At 44.3% G+C, this 17,976-nt stretch overlaps 1 protein-coding gene and 1 long non-coding RNA gene across 4 annotated transcripts in view; one reads left to right on the top strand and one right to left on the bottom strand.

The window, feature by feature from the left end:
- Positions 1-884: 884 nt before the first annotated feature.
- LOC138683828 (uncharacterized) lies at positions 885-9,284 on the bottom strand. 2 transcript variants are annotated; one of them, XR_011323275.1, is made up of 4 exons: positions 8,862-9,284; positions 7,932-8,180; positions 5,632-5,740; positions 885-3,001 (listed from the first exon to the last, which is right to left on the bottom strand). It is a non-coding gene; the product is annotated as an uncharacterized lncRNA (long non-coding RNA). The 2 variants fall into 2 exon arrangements; XR_011323274.1 differs by having other exon boundaries at positions 885-2,144.
- Positions 9,285-9,324: 40 nt separating this feature from the next.
- The window catches only part of LOC104314590 (chondroitin sulfate proteoglycan 4-like), a 42,029-nt gene continuing 33,377 nt past the window's right edge, over positions 9,325-17,976 (top strand). Inside the window, exon 1 of one of the 2 annotated variants that reach the window (XM_069776498.1) lies at positions 9,325-9,634. In XM_069776498.1, coding sequence (XP_069632599.1) covers positions 9,550-9,634 — 85 coding nt within the window. In that variant the 5' untranslated portion in view covers positions 9,325-9,549. The remainder of the gene's footprint in view (positions 9,635-17,976) is intronic. The other variant, XM_069776497.1, reaches the window with a different exon arrangement.

The following is a 17,976-nucleotide window of genomic DNA, read 5'->3' as shown; positions in this document are numbered from 1 at the left end:
ACAGTGGGAAAGTGTGGGGAAAGCCAGCTCACATGAGAGCTGTCATTCTTACACTGCTGAAGAGAAAAGCGATTCCCATCACAGCAGAACCCCAAAGCACCAGCTGAAGAACAACTGTACTATGCAGATCTGAGATGACCAGTAAAAGCTGGAAGGAGAAACTAGCTCTCCCAACATTTGATAGAGATTTTGCACTGAAAGACATTGCAGATGAGCCCTACCATCACCTGTGACTGGTCAGGGCCTGAGTTCCTGTTTCTTGTCTTACAAGCAGTCCTTCATGAACACAAGCTGTCAAGGGAGAAGCTTGATGTCTCTCAGATGATCTTGTTGCCATCTGTGGCTTTTGCACAGAGTTCTCCTAGCTAAGTAACAGCAAGGAAACAAGTTTTCATCAGTGATCAGTCTAAAAAAGATAGACAGCAATAGCACGTGATCAGACAGCTGGAAAAAACCACGGAGTGACAGCGTTAGTGATACTGGAGCCTGTATCTGAACAGGTGGCTGGGCAGAGGTGCAGTGAAATGTGGGATTATGTGCACTGTCAGTGGGTGGGCAATGGTTGGCTTTATGGACTGCTTACACACGAGGTAGGGAAGGGGGTAAGAGCCCAGTACCTCCCATACAGTAGTCTACAGGCATACTACCTGGAGTAGTGAAGGCAATCCATAAAATGGAGTAGGTATCATTGACACCATTTACAGAGTATGTCTTTCTCTCTCCCAGCTCTCATGGGGCCACCCAAACCACTGAAACATTCCTCGGTAGTAACAGCGCAGAATGAACTGGCTCCAGTTCAGTTGGTCTGGACAGTGGAGTGGGATACAATAACCAGGCTGCTTCCAAAATGTAATCTCAGGGTTGAAATACCACACACCAGAACAAAGTGTTCACACCGGGTTTATTAGGGCACTGAGGGATTGGCCAAACAGGATGAGTCAAACATGCCTGAAGCGTTGTCGCGGTTTAACCCCAGCCAGCAATGAAGCTCCACACAGCCGCTCACTCACTTCCCTCCGGTGGGATGGGGGAAGAGAATCCAAAGGGTGAAACTGAGAAAACTCGTGGGTTGAGATGAAGACAGTTTAATAGGTAAAGCAAAAGCCATGCACACAAGCAAAGCAAACCAAGGAATTCATTCACCACTTCCCATGGGCAGTCAGGTGTTCAGCCATCTCCAGGAAAGCAGGGCTCCATCACCTATAACAGTTACTTGGGAAGACAAACACCATCACTCCAAATGTCCCCCCCTTCCTTCTTCTTCCCCCAGCTTTATATGCTGAGCATGATGTCCTATGGTCTGGAATATCCTTTGGGTCAGTTGGGGTCAGCTGTCCCGGCTGTGTCCCCTCCCAACTCCTTGTGCCCCCCCAGCCTCCTCGCTGGTGGGGTGGGGTGAGGAGCAGAAAAGGCCTTGACTCTGTGTGAGCACTGCTCAGCAGCAACGAAAACATCCCTGGATTACCAATAGTGTTTTCAGCACAAATCCAAAACATAGCACCATACTAGCTACCATGAAGAAAATTAACTCTGCCCCAGCCAAAACCAGCACAAGTGTTAAGAGGTAGCTTTTCAAACCGACACCCTCCTTCTTAAGGAAATTAATAGATTAAAAATTAAAACAATCTTGCTCTTCTTTGTATAAAGAATTGTCCTGTCTGGGAAACACTGGGAGACCTGGCTGGTTGACAAGTTAGCCACAGAGCAAGAAAAACTGAAGCTATGTAAGGACTTGTCTCCCCAGCCTGCAAAAATTGTAGCCATTAGGAATCAGCTTTTACCGGTGACCAAGTCATCTATCTTGAGACCTGCCATGTCTCCATGTTTCTATGTGTACTAGATTAAAACTTTTTTGATTAAATCTCAGCCCTGTCAAGCTCAATGCAAATGCTTTTGCTGGTGTTAGCAGGCCTTTAGGTTAGTACTATTGTTTGTCTTTCCATTGAAGGCCATACATCACCGAGTTTGTGGCACCTACTTCATCAAGGACACTAGCTTTGATGGTCTTTTTGATGTTCTCTTCACTCAAAATCCCTCCTGTACTTTCCCAGGTCCTCTTACCTGATGCAATACTCCCAAGCACCTGAGCGCCAAGCCAACAGCTGAGCCTTCAAACCCCATTCTTCCAAACTCTGTAGCAAAACCTACATGATATATAAAATATTAACCCTATTAACCATTACAGAAACATATCACCAAAATATTAAAAACCTAGAGGCAGTTCTACATAATGTCCCTTTTGCAGCCCAGCTCACCACACCTCATCTCAGTCTACCATTTCACTCTTTCTGCATTATTCGTCAGACCCATTTCCTAGCCCATTGGGCTGTACTTCTTTCTAAACTGCACAGCATTTCTGTTACCTCAGGCAAATAAATGATAATGATGAAGCAACAGAAAACTGGCAGAGAATCCTCAAGAAAAAGCTGCAAAGGGGCAACTTGTTTAGATATAAGAAAAACAAAACAACACAGCTTCTAGAAGGTGCGTGAAATCAATAATGTCCAAATTCTAAGTAATAAAGAGCCACAATAGTGAAAAATATATTGTGTACTACACAGGCTCCAGGTTGCCATCAGAGTTGTGGTACATCCTGCTGTGTCACAAGGCCCACGCCAATCCCAGCTGTGCTCCACTCATCTGGGGTGGGGAAGCGTAGGAGCTAGTCCAGCATTTCCTATCGGTCTGAGCCATCATTGAGAGGCTGCTATCAGAGAGCACAAAGAGAGAAAGCTGGGGCTTCTGGAGAGCAGCATGAAGATGGCCATCTCATGTGCCAGATGTTGGAGTTGTCCTCTCCTTTGTCAGGTTTGAGGTAAACGGGTCTCCCCTGGATTTGACAATCTGGTCCATGGACTAAGGCAGAGATAAACCTTCTGAAGTGAAAAGGGGAAGGCATGAGACAAGGCCTTTCTACTACCAGGTCTTGATGGCTGCATATTATTCTGGTCACTTGTGTTTCTGAAAGATGGCTTCAAACCAGAAGGGGTGCAAGAGAAGGCTGAAAAGAACAGTGAGGGTATTGAGCATCTAATTTGTGAGAGGAACATAGATAGACAAGCTAGGCTTGTTCAGCCAGGGCTGAGGGGAAGAAGAGTGCCACCTACAAATATGTTGAGGAAAAAGCTCAGCACCAAGGGTTTGGTAACTGTTTAGATTAAAAAGCAATGTTGGCACAAATGAGATATCAGCTGCCCATAAAGAACTTCAGCTGAAAATCAGAAACTTCCAAACCGTAAGAATAATCACATTCAGGAGAAGTTTTGCAAAGAGGCAGTCATGTACAGGACAGGGATGAGACCAAGCCATCTGAGTGGTTTTAAGACAGAGTTCAATAAATGAATAACAGTGATTACTATATGAGGTAATGTCTGCAGTAGCCAGGAGGGGGAATTTAATGATTCAGGTGGTCCCTTCCATCCGACGTTATTGTGCACCTGCAGCCAACATTATTCTGTAACCATGGTCAAGAAAAAGAAGAAAGGCTCCCATTACTTCTAATACAAGTGCTTTAGTAAGAGCAAAACTGTCAAAATTGTGAAGGCTGTGAAAATAGCTAGCATGAGCCAGAGACAATTTAGCAAGCGCAGCCGCACCTGTGTAAGATTGATGCAAGACAGGAATCCAATCCAGATGCAAAAGCAACTATCAGTAGAGGGTATTGAATTACAGGAAGAGGCAGCTTTCTGCATAGCAGTGGTGTGAACTTAGTACAGCTGCAGTTTGATAAGTAATCTCAAAAGCGAAGCCGTACAAAATGCATTTACAAATGCACCTTTTAATAAAGGCAGCAGGAATGACAGCCATATGAGTATCAGAGCAGGAGGGCTGTAAAGACATCACTCACTTCTAGTGATGTTAAAGGCAGCACATGAAAAAGCACCAGATGCTCAACCAGAATAACAACAATGATGCTGAGGATAGTTCTCACTACTAATCCAGGATTCACTTGGTAAAAGAAAGATGTATTACCATTACTGGAAGAATCTGAACCACTTGCACAGGCAAATGAGAACAACAGATCAGTGTGGATGAATATAAATGATTTTCCCAGAAAATAAGGGTCTAACCAAAAGGGACTGAGTTACAAACAACAACCACAAAGTTTCAGATCAGCAGGAGTGGCAGAAAAAAACCTGCTGAAGCCAAAAAGGATTAGAAAAACTGCATAAATCAGGGAAGCAAAGTGCATAAAAAACCCCCCAAACTCAAAACTGTATGAAAGTTTTTTTTTTTCTGTTTCACTACTTTTATTAAACATTCTGACATATATTCCTTGTAAATGTGCTGCTGCAATGTCTGATCGCTATACAGTCTTAAATCAGCCATGGAATGGAATGAGATGATATTTTTCACTAAAACCTAAGAACTTAAATTCTGCAAATGTCTTGAGGGAGACCATGTGCCACCACCCTGGAAGTGAAGCCCTCTCCGGGGAGCTGCTCTTCTCTTCCACCCACTGAAGCCAGGGGCATGAAAGCATTTTCTTTAGCACCAACCCTTCGAGTTCCTCTGCCTCCTTTGACCTGTACAAAAGCTGAATTCTAGTCTCCTCCCTGTACTAAGATAACTTGCATAGTTTTGCTGTAGTTGTGTTTCTGTTTTTTCTTTGCTGGACTTTAGGCTGACTGACAGTTGTTTTGCCTTGGCAGATAGTGGTGAAGATCTGGTTCAAGACTCCCAATTCTGACCGATTATCTCTGAGGAAGTTTCTGGAGTTGGAAGTTTTAAATAGGTTCACTTGAAAGAAATGACCTGAGACTTGCACACAGATTTGCAGAAGAGAGGACACTAAACTGCAACACTAAACACTGAACTTTGGGCAAATGAATATTTCTTTTAAGGCCAGTGTGACAGTTCAGACTCTTGTACATGCGTGTATCAGTAAATACCCAGGATAAAGAAACACATCTTCACACACCGAAACTGAACAAACAAGCAAAAATAAGACAAGCTAAGGCTACTGCATTGTTTGGTGCACTTTGCACATTTGTTTTAAAAATCAAAGTTTGATTTCAATAACACTTAATATGCAAGCTAATATACTTATTATTATATTCCGTAAATTAAGGAACTGTGTTGCTAAGAAATAACAGGAGTTTGATCTGGGACTAGGAGAGACCACATGGAGAGCATCCTATGTTTGCTAGCACATATCCTATAGGGAATAAGGCAGAGTCTACAACACAGCAGCACCATCAATGTATCCTCATGTTTCCTCATGGCATGTCTTTTCTAAAACTGTATTGCTTTTGCAGAAAGAGGAGCCTTTATTAATGTAATTGAGCAGCCATCACAATTCAGGCATGAACATGAGGACAGCAGGTCCTCCACTGCACAGCCCGTAGATATGCACAGCCGCAAACTGATGTAATGGGCGCTGCCACCCACAAGGAAAAAACAGAGGAGGAGGAGCATGCCTAAGCCTTCACCCCATGGACAGCTCCAGGTAGAAAATGCAGTATCTGGCCTGCCTACTTGGCTGTGATTTTCCTCTTGCCCTGGTAACATTACTACACTGAGGATGTCCATTGGGCTGGCCACATGAGCAGCTCAGTAAGGACTACCACTTAGCAGCTTCTTCTCAAAGGCACTCTATTGCTGTGCAGTGTAAAGGGCACCACTACCCACCAATGTCATTCCACCAATTTCTTCTCTGGGTCCTCCAACAGTCAAACCTCTTTCTTCTAGTAGCAGCTGCAGCCTCCTGTGCTGAGTCCCTCAGGCTCTGCCACTCTGGCTGAAAAAGAGGAAGATTTTAGTTTCCTGGATGAGCTGTTCCTGAATGCAATCTGAGAGCTCTCTGACAGAGCTCACCTAACATCAGGAGAGGAACAAGAGCTGAGCACTCATTCTGTGATATCTTGGAAGGGACAGGGTTTGTATGGTGAATACCTGAAGCAGGTATAGAGGCCCTGGTTTGAGGCATGTGCCACCAAGGGGATGAAAGGAAGCATTTGGATGCCTAGTGAATGCCAATGCCATCCTCCTTCTTCATTCAGAGCAGACAACCTTGCCTTGCTTTAGGCTTGCTCATTATGATCTCCCACAGCACAAACAGTATTCCCAATCCCAGTAGCACAGGATAAGCTATCATTCTGAGCTACTGAGGACTGGCAGTCCTGGCTGCATGTGAATTTCTCTTTCAGATAGCTACAATTTTAAAAATTGTTAAAGTAATTTAGGAACATGCATGGACCAGCATCCCACAGTAATTTGTGGGAGGCACCTATGCACTTTTGTGAAACCTATTTTTATTGCAAATGTGTAGGCTGAACTTCAAGGTCCTGAGCATTGACAGCTGCCATTGACTTCAGTAGAAATTCCGTTGCCTAACTTGAAAACTCAAGACCACATGGTCTACCTGTTAAGTCTTCAATGAAGGACCACAAGAAGAGCACAGATTTTGTAGAACAGGGCCCTTGTAATTTAAATTATCGGAACAAAAATGTAAGAGATTCTTTTACTCCATTTTGAATGCTGACTTTAAATATCCTCTTTATTGAAAAAATAAAGTCCTTATTAACAATGCCCCTTTTTAAATTCACTTGGCTTGCTTAATGAATCATTGGAAAACTTGGAATATAGAACTTCAGCACTGTTTGATCCCATCTGAATTGAATGCCTCCTTCATTTTCCCCAGAAGCTCTATTTTAACAACACTTTCATTTATAAGGCACTATTTGCTTAAGAAATTGTTACAGGAAAAGGATTTTCTTGCAGCCTCAGGACTCCCTCTAGTGTCATTACAGCTAGACTCTTCGGGGATCTGTACGGACCACTGCAGGTTGTGTTTGCTTTCGATGAAGATACAGAGCACAACTCTGTAACTTATTTGTATCTGAGATGTTAAGAAGCTTTGGTTCACTATGCTGTCCCTCCACTCAGGAAATCCAAGCTGCATATCTGTCATCTGACACAGTGTTAAATTAAAATTAAGATGTCAAATTAAAATATCATTTTAATGCAATAAATGTTGGGTTACTACTGCTTTATCTAAAGACTATTCATTTCTTCTATTTAGCTGGACATCTTTATGTTATTAGCACAGGAGCTCCCCTGACTGCTTGCAGCCAGCGTTCAATCTTTCCTGTCAGAATTATCCAGGCATGTCTTCTGAGTGCTTATTACTTATCCACAACAGTGATTTCAGCACAATTTAACCAAAACCAAAGCAATCTGTTAGAAGTTGTTTCAAAATATGTGGAGAGTTTTGTTTTCTTAAAAATTCGTTGAAAGCCTATGGGAAGCCTAAGGAAGCCTTGGCTGAAGCAGCAATTTGCAGCGTATTGTTGGTTGAAAACTGAATAGAAACTAATCTCTAAAGTGGTTTCTGGTACCACACGAGACTCCTTTCTTCTCAGTGAAACCTTTCTCCAACCAAAACCAATAAAAAGAAACTGATGTGTAGTGTATTATAGTGGTCAGTACCTTCATGCATTCTGCTTTAATTACTAGACTGATAGGCTGTCAGATACAAACAAGCAGATCTCCATCATTAATAGGGAAGAATCTGTCAACTAGGTGAATGATTTTTCACATTTGCACAGACGTACTCAGCACTGAGGCTGACTACTGGATATGGAGCTGGCATACAGGAACTGTCCTACACAAGAGGAAGAAAGAACACAAACCAGAACATTCTACATACTGGATTTCTGCCTGTCTGCCCGCATGACCAGGACTTTTTGTTTAGGAAACAAGTCCTGTCATGCTTTCAAGACATAAGAAATCCTTGAGTAATAAAAGCCAAAGATGATACCTCCTGCCTCTCATCCAAGCATCTTGCTGCACTATTTTTTTCCTAATGTCGTTTTGAGTATTACTTCCCAAGGCCTACAGTGCAAGTGATGCTGTCCCTTTTGGAGTATATCCAAGGACTCTCATGGCAAACTTCTCTGCACAGGATTAGTGAAACCAAGTACTCCTACCTGGGGAAATGTTAAGTCAGACCTGCGCAACACATTAACGGTGCAAAGGCAAAATATTTCCTCAGGCTTCTCCACCACAGCACAGTTTCACTGCTGCACACCCGGAGTTTGGCTTTTCCAGCCCCAGTCATATTATCGATTGTTACTCCACATTAAATCCTCTTTTTTCCCTTCTTATTCACATCTTAGACTGACGCTCTTTTACAATTCCTTCTCCAGGTTTTTCACAAATCTTCTTTGCATGCCAGTCTGAAGAGAATGAAGTTCATTAGGCCTCTGCCTTTGAGATCTTTAATAAAGCTGTTAAGTGATATATGGGTCACCCCCCCCGTAATTTCCCTCTGGCCACCCCTCTCCCACCATGTACATTATTCTAAAAATGCAAAGACAGCAAAGCCTGCCAGAAATCGCTATGGAAAATCTAGACTAAATGATGACTGCAAACCTCAAAGGAAGAGAATAACCAGACGGCTGACCCAGAAAAGAGATTCATGCCATCACCATTTTTCTTCTTTCTTCAGTTTTGGAATATTATCTTAGTTACTTACTCTGCTCGCTTAGTGTCAGATTTCAGGTCACAAATTCCAGTCCTATGTGTAAGGGAGTAACAAGTTAAAAAAACAACCGACCTGTTGAGACACATTGCAATGCACCCCGCCAGCTGATAACATCAGAGCAAATTTTATGACTGCAAGGCTGTTCCTGGCACGGATGATGTATGTAACTGAAGGCACGTCTGCATATTTTAATTAAGTATGAGAAGTGGCTCATGCAACGGTGGTTCAAGTGTGCTCTTTAAAACATTTTCTAAACTGAAACCTTGTGCTTTCAAGCACAGGACACCGACGACGAGGTGTGAGATGCAGACCTTTGCCTGATTTGAATACCGGTTATAATCATCTCACTTTATGTTCCAAATGCTTTGTCTACCTGTTACGCGTTTCCTCCATACCGAGGTATGATGCCCTTCTTTACGCTCCGCACGCAAATACCGCGGAGGGACGGGGCTGCGCCAGCCAGGAGCGGGGAAGACTCCGGGGACACCCGAGAGCAGCCTCCTCCGGCCGAGACACCGAGAGGCCGTACCGCGGGCCAACGACGGGCAACAGCTACAGCGGGCATCCGGGCAGTTCCCGTCTGACGCAAAGACAAAACTACAGCCGTGAGGAGAGCCGAGCCTGTCCCGGGGGGCAGGTGGCCCAGGGACGCTCTGCAGCCTCCGTCCTCGGAGCGACACAACGCCGAGCGGCCTGGCCCGGCCGCACGCTGTAACTTAGGGCTGGCGTGACCGCTGCGTAGGAGGCCTGGCGGCCCGCGGGGCCCCGCCGGGGGCCAGGCAGCCGCCGCCGCAGAGGGGCGGCCCGGGGCCGCGGGGAGGCGCGCGGGCCCGTCTCCCCTCCCAGGCCGGCGTTTCTCCTGGAGCGGGGGGCGGGACGCGGGAGCAGCTGCGCTGTGAGGAGGGAGGAGGCCGTCGCGGAGCGCCGGGCCGCGGCGGTGACACTCTCCCGCCGCTCCCCCGGGCTGCGCCGCGCCCCGCCCCGCCCCGCCCCGGCGCCTCCGCCGGCGGTGGTGGTGCTGCCCGGCCGGGCCGCGGCTCCCGCCCCGCCGCCGCAGCGGCATGGCGGGCGGGCGGGGGGCCAGCGCGCCCGCCGCCCTGCGGGTGCTGCTGGCGCTGCTGGCCGCCAGCCGGCCGGCTGTCGCAGGTAGGGCTGCCCGCGGGCCGCCGCCGTGGCGGGAGGCGCCGCCGGCCAGCGGGCCCGGCGGCCGGAAGGCACCTGCGCCGGGCGAGGGGGGGAAGGAAGGGGGCGGCCCGGCGCCGGCTGACCGGCAGGCCCCCGGCGCGGTGGGGCGAGGCGCCGCGGGCTCGGGCCTCCGGCTGCCGGGCTCAGGTGGGGCTCGCCTGAGAGCTGAAGCGGGCTTTTCGCCGGTGGCCTCCGCGAAGGGGAGCGGCCCGCTGCCCCGGCCCGGCCCGGCCCGGCCCGGCCCGGCGGAGGGCGGCGGGGCGGGCGGCGCCGTGGGCCCGGTCTTCGGGCCGGCAGCCCCGGCGGGCGAGGCCCGGCGGCAGCCGCAGCCGCAGCCCCTCGGCGCGGGGCGGGAGCCGCCGGGCTGCGCGGCGGAGCGCGGTGGCTGGCGGGCAGCTCGGGGCGCCGGTGCCTTGCCGCTCGGGGCGGCTCTGCCGGCAGCGGCCTCGCAGGTGCTGGGGGCAGCGGGCGTTTCGTGAAGGCGTAGGTGTCCCCTTCCTTGCAGGTGAAGGCCGAGCCTGTCAGCTCGGGTTCGAGCCTGTGTCGATGGCTGTTCCCCCCCCCCCAGCGGAGATACTGAGACTTGACATAGCTAGACTTGCTAATAAAAACAAACAAAACCCAAGCAAGGTGGATTACCACTCCTCTCTCTTTTTTTTTTGACAATCATAACTGCCATATGTCACAAGGAAAGTGCTGAGGCACATGCAAGAATATCCCCAGCTTTAGTGCGCATGTGAACTAGCAGTCCTGACGTTAAGTGTTGGCCACCAACTGTGGGTATCTGTTTTTTGGCATCAAAATTCGGCTGTCTTACGTCTGGCTTTTCAGACATGCCAAGAGGTCTGCAGCTCTCGCTGATGGTGATGCACGTTAAGTGCAGGTCTTGGGTGGTCACCAAGACCACCACTGGGACAGCCAAAAACTTCAGCTGGGAATTTCTTTTTCTTCTTCTCTGACACATTTTCAAGTAAATTGTAATTAGAGCATCCAAGACTGGCAATAAAGTTTATTATGTAAATACCTCTTTAAAATAACGGACCAGCAGGCAGTTGCAGAAGTGTGCTTTTTCGTACTCTGCAATCCCATATCACATGAACCAATTGCCGTAACTCCCTTTCTTTAGAAATGTCGAGTGTGTTGTCAGTTTCTGTGATTGTATGGTGGCTGTTTTCACTACATGGGAAGACTAGTTAGAAACGAACTAATATTTAATTGTAACTTTAGAAAATAGTTCTTCAGAGATTAATGAAGGCTGAATTGGTAGTTTTTCTTACAGGATTAATTTTGATATTAAAAATTAAATATACCTCTCTTGTCTTTCCACAAGAGAATTTCAATGTGTGGAGCTCTAAGTGATGTTCTAAACCGGTTTTGTGAACAAAAAGCCTGCATGCAGGGTAGCGGGTTATTTTTTTATTGCTCATAGAGATGTCTCGGAGCTATCAAGGATGTCAGGGAGATCTGATTGCCACTGAAATTTCTGTAGTAATAGTAGTGTTGTCTTAAATGTCATGATGAAGGGTTTTGTCATTGGTTTTGCTGGCAGTAATGTTAGGCCAACCAGTACTGCTCTGAAAATGTGAAGCTGATGAACCACTTTATGCCTCACTGTTGCAGTAGTGTCCTTCATCCCTGGTGTTGCAGGCCGTGCAAGGCAAAGCCGGAGCCGGAGGGTACATTTCCAAACTGCAAAATGCAAGGTAGGGGCATCAGCAACACAGCCTGCTGCTGCTTGTGCTAACCTAGGTGCAGCAGCGCAGGATGCTCTGACTGAGCTGCCTTCAAGCTCAGCTCACCCAGGCCATGTGGACTTGCATCGCTACTAGGTGAGCTTGTTAAATTCCAGCTCTCCTATCTTACTCCATCTGCTGCTATAGCCGTACCCAGAGGTAGAGAGTTCCTGCTCCCAAAAATCTTAGAGTAAAATGGAAATCCAGTCAAAGGCTGGAAGGAAAAAAAAAAGCACTAACAGCTTCTTACAGGCAGTGAACTGAAATTAGGTGTTAAATGGTTTTCCCAATTCTTCAGTGTGTTTCTGTGATAGAACCAGAAATTAACGTCAGCTCTGTTCATTTGACGTTCAGTGCTTTAACTACAGGGCCATCTTTTATCTGGAAATCACAGAATCATAGAATGTTCTGCGTTGGAAGGGACCTTTGAACATCATCTCATCTGGTGTGTAAAGCATTTGTAGATGCAACACAAGGATGTTCCTCACTGTGTACGTTTTAGGTGAGCGTAAGAGGCTTACAGGCTCTCATAGTGTTTGATTTACACACAAAATCTCACTGTAAATCCTACACTGAGAAAGTGTGAATCAACCCTGAGAATTCACTTTTGAATAATAGTTACATTAGCCTTAAAGGGCATTCCCAGTGAATCTGGCAGCTCCCTTTTCCACTTCCATTTTTCCCGTGCTCCTTGTGTGCTGTTGATGTCATCTGCTACAAGCTTAGATAAGAGGACAAAGATGGAAGTAGTATTTTTTCATTATGAAGTGTCCTATTTGGGTTCTTTGTTTTCTTTCTGTCATTCTGCTGCATTATTTCTGCTCTTTGTCCTTGTAGCAAAGCTTCATTAACCAAACTCCTGTTTTGTGACGTATCAGCACTGTGTTTTGGAGAGTGTAAGATTTGTAAGCAAACCCATATTACCTAAGATATTCTGTGGTACTGGTAGTGCTTTTCAGTCTCACCAGTTGAATTTGATCAAACCTGTGATCAAATGAGGTCAGGTTTCAATCAGAAACTTGGGAAAAACCAGCTACGAATTTGATTCTTCACTGCTGTTCAGGAGCAAAAAAGCAAATATGAAATGACTTCAAGAAAGTAATTGCTGTCAAATTTTATTTTTCTGACTGCTAGTTTACTTAAGCTTTGAATCACCGGAACTGATAATCTTTATTTCTAGAATATGCAGCTCCTGACAACTCCATGAAACCTATGGCAATTTCTTTTACTATTTGCATTATATTTTAAAAAATAGTGATTTTTGTCACCGATGTGCTATAAATTCTAGGCAGACCTTTACAAAGTTCCAACAAAATGTTAGCCATGTAAAATATTTTGCCTGAAAGAATTATTTTTGAGTTAGGACAGCTTCATAAAATGAATTCTTCTTTCATCGTATCTTCATAGCAGCTTTTTCATACCACTTGGAGAAGTTTTTTCAGAAACATCAGTATAAATTAATCACTTTTAAAGTAATTGTATGTGAGTGCTAGAACCCAGTATCTATTTCTTCAAAGTATTTTTATATACTCTCAAGTTAGGATTCTTCTGTAGTCACAATGGTTTCAAACACATTACTGGCAGATTCAAGGTGAAAGAAGGAAATACAACTAGATAGGGAAATAAATGTACAAATCACAAAATTTTGCAACAGTGCAGTGTGTAGAAGAATCACTTTGGCTCAGGTGTTCTGATAAATGGTTCCAGCTAAGTTCCTCAGCACAAAACGTGCTAAAGCTACAAACTTCTGTAGTGTCAGTATTTGTACACTAGGGAATCCACTTTAGAGAGGACTGACAGTTCTTCTGGTGGTGCAGTAATTGAAGTCGTGGACCTGGGTGTGAAGCTCTGTTAGCTGGAAGGAGGTAGAGAACTGGTTTGGTTCTGTGGGGCAGCCCTAAACATGTTTATAGTGTAGAATGTGAGCCCATGCAGTAACTCCAAATGTATTCTTTAATCTCTCATTCTGCCTTTTTTCTGGCAGAGGGCTGTTGGAAGCTTGTTACGTTGGGTACCTGGAATTTGGTACTCTTTCACTAATGTTCTCTCGCTTTTTAATCTGTCTCCACTCGTGCTGTACAATCAGAGTAAACGAGGCTTTTAAAAGTTATTCATATCACAACAGCTTATTTATATTTGGTATTAATAGGCTCTGAACACTTGTTTCCATCACTCAAATCCTATCCCAAGGGAGAGTCTTCCTATTATATTTATGTTGGAGGTTGCATGCTGTTTTTCCTGTGGTTTAGGGGAACAAAGTTGGGACCTGCATCTTCATCCTTTGGGACCTGCATATTTTGTCTTAGTTACAGCAGAAGCTATTTGGGACTGAAGGTGTCTCTCATTGTTTGCCTAGCGTTTAGTGCACGCTGTACTTCTATATAGCCTGAAAGTATTCTTACGATGTGGAAACCTGCCTTCATCTCGAGATTGCACAACCCTTCCATGTCTCACTGGAGCACCTAAAAGACTTGGTAGTACAAAAGAAATTTATCAGTATGAAAAACAACTGCTCTGTTTTGAGAATGGAGGGACAAAGGCAGAGAGGGGGGACAAAGTTATACCACTTTGATTTCTTTGCAGCCCTGAAGTGAGCTCTCACAGAATGTGCCTAGTAGTCTCATGTGTGAAAAGGTCTGCTCTGCAAAAGGAGAGATCATGCCTTTTTCACCAAATGCAGGGAGAAACAGGCTGCACTCTTAGCCAGAGCTTCTACTTGCACATCCAAAATAGCAGAGAGTCAAAAACATACCCAAATTTGTCAACACACAGATAGAAAACCACTGTTGCCTGGAAGATTATTATTTATCTGAGCTATCTGTGCCACTTGATTTCTGTTCCAGTTACACTTTTGTGAATGAGCTGCAGGGGACAAATCTTCAAGATGCAAATCTAAGCTGGACAATGGGAAGACTATTTATTTGAATAACTAGAACAGGTCTTGCCTCTAGATATACTACAGGGGATGAAGCCAGTACCTCATCAGTCACAACTGATGTTGTATGTGCTTGTTGCACTTTGAGTATGCTGTTAGGATGGATGAATTAACCTTTACTTTGACTTTGCATTTTTCACATAGAAAGACAAGTACCTTTATTTTCTTGAAGGGACGTTGTACAGTTGGAGTATCTTGGGAGGCATGTGCATCAAACATCTAGTGGATAAGGACGGTATCTGTGTTTGGGGCTCCTAGATGCCAGTGCACCACAGGACAACAGTAGATGGTGAGACAGCAGGTTCAAAACTAGTGAATTTGTTGTTGTCCCCCCCCCCTTCTTCTTTTTAATTCCTTTTTATACAGCCAGCCTGTAGAGCTCACTGATACAGATTATTAGTGAGGCCACTGCAAGAACTGTGGTCTCAGCTGAGGAGTTACTGTGGCACAGAAGTGATTCTTGTCTTTGCAGCTGACAGCAAACAAGCCAACCAAACCTCCTCGTATGGCAGTTCTGGAGTTTGGAGAGGATCCTGACTGAAAATACATGGGCCCTGTTAGATTTAATCCTTTACTTTTATGATTTTATCTTTAGTGACTAAGTAGTGTAATAGATTGCATGACTCCCCCCACTGCCTCACTCCCTGCCCTCCCCCCCCAACAACAAGTCATATATAGTTGTTTTCAAGCAAATTAGCAGGCTTGAAATGGTTTGGGAACAGTCTGTCTGAGCAGCAGTAATTCTGTGGCCTAATTATGACATTTACTGTAGTGTGGAAAACAGAAGATCAATATATTGGATATTAAAAGTAAACAAATGTTTTTGTCTACATCAGAAGGATTCAGGATGTCTGAATATACTTTTAAGTGTTACCTACATTGTTTTTCCTTACACTATAGCCTTCTGGCCAAAGCATTATCTTTAAAGGGCCCTGGCACTGATACCTCCTGAACATTTTGAAGACAAAAACATTGTCCAAATACTCTCTTACATGGGAACTACATAATTTTTCTTTCCTGATTGAAGATCAAATTATGTGTTTCTTTTTTTTTTTTAATGTAAAAGGGTGGATATTAAAGGCAGGGGACGGATCTGGTAAAATGTCCCTCTTTTTCATCTGTGAATGTAAAAACCTTTATGGATTACATGAGTATAGAAGTCTTTCTGGGTTACTGTTCAGGCACAGTAGGGAAAGCCTTTCCATATGACTGTCTTTGGGAAGAAGGTGTAAAAGGGATCCGAAGAAGGAAAGGATTGAGGTATGTGGAGCTTTGGCTGTCCACAGTGGAGACCAAAAGGAGTTGACCAGACATGAAGTCTGCATTAAATTACTTCCAGTTAAGAAGTGAGCATGGAATTGTGATTCCAAGATCACTGTTCTTCCTTATGATGCCTGTGCATTGCTGAGAAGATTCATAATCTAGTCTGAAATGAGAAATACTGACAGAAAAAATGGGAAAAAAGAAAAAAATCCCTTCCTTCGATTAGCTCTTTAGTCTAGGTTTTGTTGTTGGATGGATGTGTGTAGCTCATGATAACTGTGTAGTAAGTCCCAGTTTGGTTTCTTGTACATACATTTCTAGGGAGTTAGTTTTGGCAGTGGGGAAGAGACAAGGCTTTTATTGCTTTGCGCTTTGAGCACAGAAACCGAGAGAAAAATTATTCAAGGTGTAGCTGTTTGTTGAATTTGATGATATTTTTAACACTGGAGAATAAAAGCTGCACAAAAGGATAAAATACCAGCATAATGCCACCACTAGATGACTAGTGAAGAACCTTTTGCTCTGTGATTGTGAAGGCTTTTGCTGTGCCTGGCCTGGTTTCTCATGGTTACTTGTAAGAAACCTGTGGACAGAGCTGGAATCTTCAGTAAAATTACTTGAAACAAAATTCTCAAAACTTACACTTCCCATATAAATGTTACCTGCTATGATGGAAATATTAGGAAGGATTTGTAACCCCAGTGTGGTACTTCTAGTCAGACTTGAGGGTTGGCTCTAAGGGAGAAGGAAGAGATGAGGACCACAAATTAGCCAGTAACTCAGGTTGAACAGATGTTTAAATTGGCATTCCATGTGATTATGCCTCTATTTTTTTGAGCCTTTGTGTATATGTGTCTATGTCCATGAAGGGACATTATAGCTGATGTACATCTGGCTGTTATTCTCAGGTGCTTCCACCCATCTTTTCATGTTGAGGCATAGAGCTGTTAGAGAATAGCTTGTCTGCCCAGGTACTCCAGAGGAATTGTTCCCTATATGATGTGTTGAATTTGCCTGTTCCAGTGCCAAGGGAGCTTCAAGGCTGGTATTGTTGGTTGAATGTCACTTACTTTCCATAATGGTATGGTTAACATCAGATGGTCCATGACAAAATGTCCCCTTTTCAAAAGCTGTGGCACCAGATTAATTTTGAAGTCACTCATAACACAGTTTCAGCCAGAAATCATTCCAGAAGTGTTTGCTCTAGAGGAACTTGATTCCTGTATTATAGTAACATGCTTTTTAGTTTGGTGGGTACTGAAGCAGAAATCACACCAAGGCAGTGTAGGTGGTCTTGGCCCAAGATCTCATTTAGTGCTGGATCAGTGCCTAGGCTGATGCTGAGCTTCCTGCCCCACCTTCAGTGATGGATTCTGACTCTGAAGTGTTTTATGGAAGGCAAAAGCTTTAACTTATGTTTCTTTTTTCTTTTCCAGGAAATTAATGTATAGTATAAACACCAGTGGCACACTACAAAATATTGATTCTGCAACTTCATTTCTAGTTATTCTAAATTGCATTTAATAAGCCATGGATAAGTTTATCTTTCTGCTCAATTGCTTCCCCCAAAATCCAATGTTTCTTCCGCACATACTTGAGTCTAATGAAAATATGATGTCTTTAAAAGTTATTTTCCGGTTCCTTCAGCAGTCATTAGTTTTGATTCAGGAATTCACAATGAAATTTGGGGGCTGTGTTACAGTGCTCATAAAGAAACTTTCAGGACATTAACATCTTCATTTGTTAATTTCTGAGGAACTTGACTGGTAAAATTATAATGACATCTCTTACTTGCCAGTTCTGTAGGGGTACTAGGATGTAATGTACCAAAACGAATGTAACTGCTTCTTGGAGTCTCAGTAGGGTGAGGAGAAGGGTCTGCTTGAGGTGAAACCTTGTACCCATAACATTATATTGATATTCTGATGTTACTACAATGGCTGAAGGAAACGGAGTAATCATTTGATTACAACAGGTTATTTCAGACAGCTATGTTATGCCTCCTGTGATCTTCAGGAAGACAGTATCTATGTGGCTCATTTGCTGAAATGGAGGTCAGGGGACTCCCTTACCTGTGTTATTGGGACCAAAGCTCTCTAGGGTAGGGTCAATCTCCTATAGTCCATCTGTACAGTAGATACATTAGTGACAGTCCTAGCGACTGCCATAATATGAATTTGCCATGATATAAAAATTATAAACATTTAACCTCCTTCTTGGCTTATTAGTAAAACTCAGTCCTCACTTATATTAGGGGTTTGTCTCTAGTTCTGTTATTCCAATACTTGCTTTAAAAGGGAGATCTTTCTTTATTAACCCCACAGTAATAACATTTCTATGTACAACAAACACACTGGTTCTCTTACTGTATA

The sequence above is a fragment of the Haliaeetus albicilla genome, chromosome Z, assembly GCF_947461875.1.
Source record: "Haliaeetus albicilla chromosome Z, bHalAlb1.1, whole genome shotgun sequence".
Lineage (NCBI taxonomy): Eukaryota > Metazoa > Chordata > Aves > Accipitriformes > Accipitridae > Haliaeetus > Haliaeetus albicilla.
This window is presented reverse-complemented; position numbering and strand designations above follow the sequence as displayed.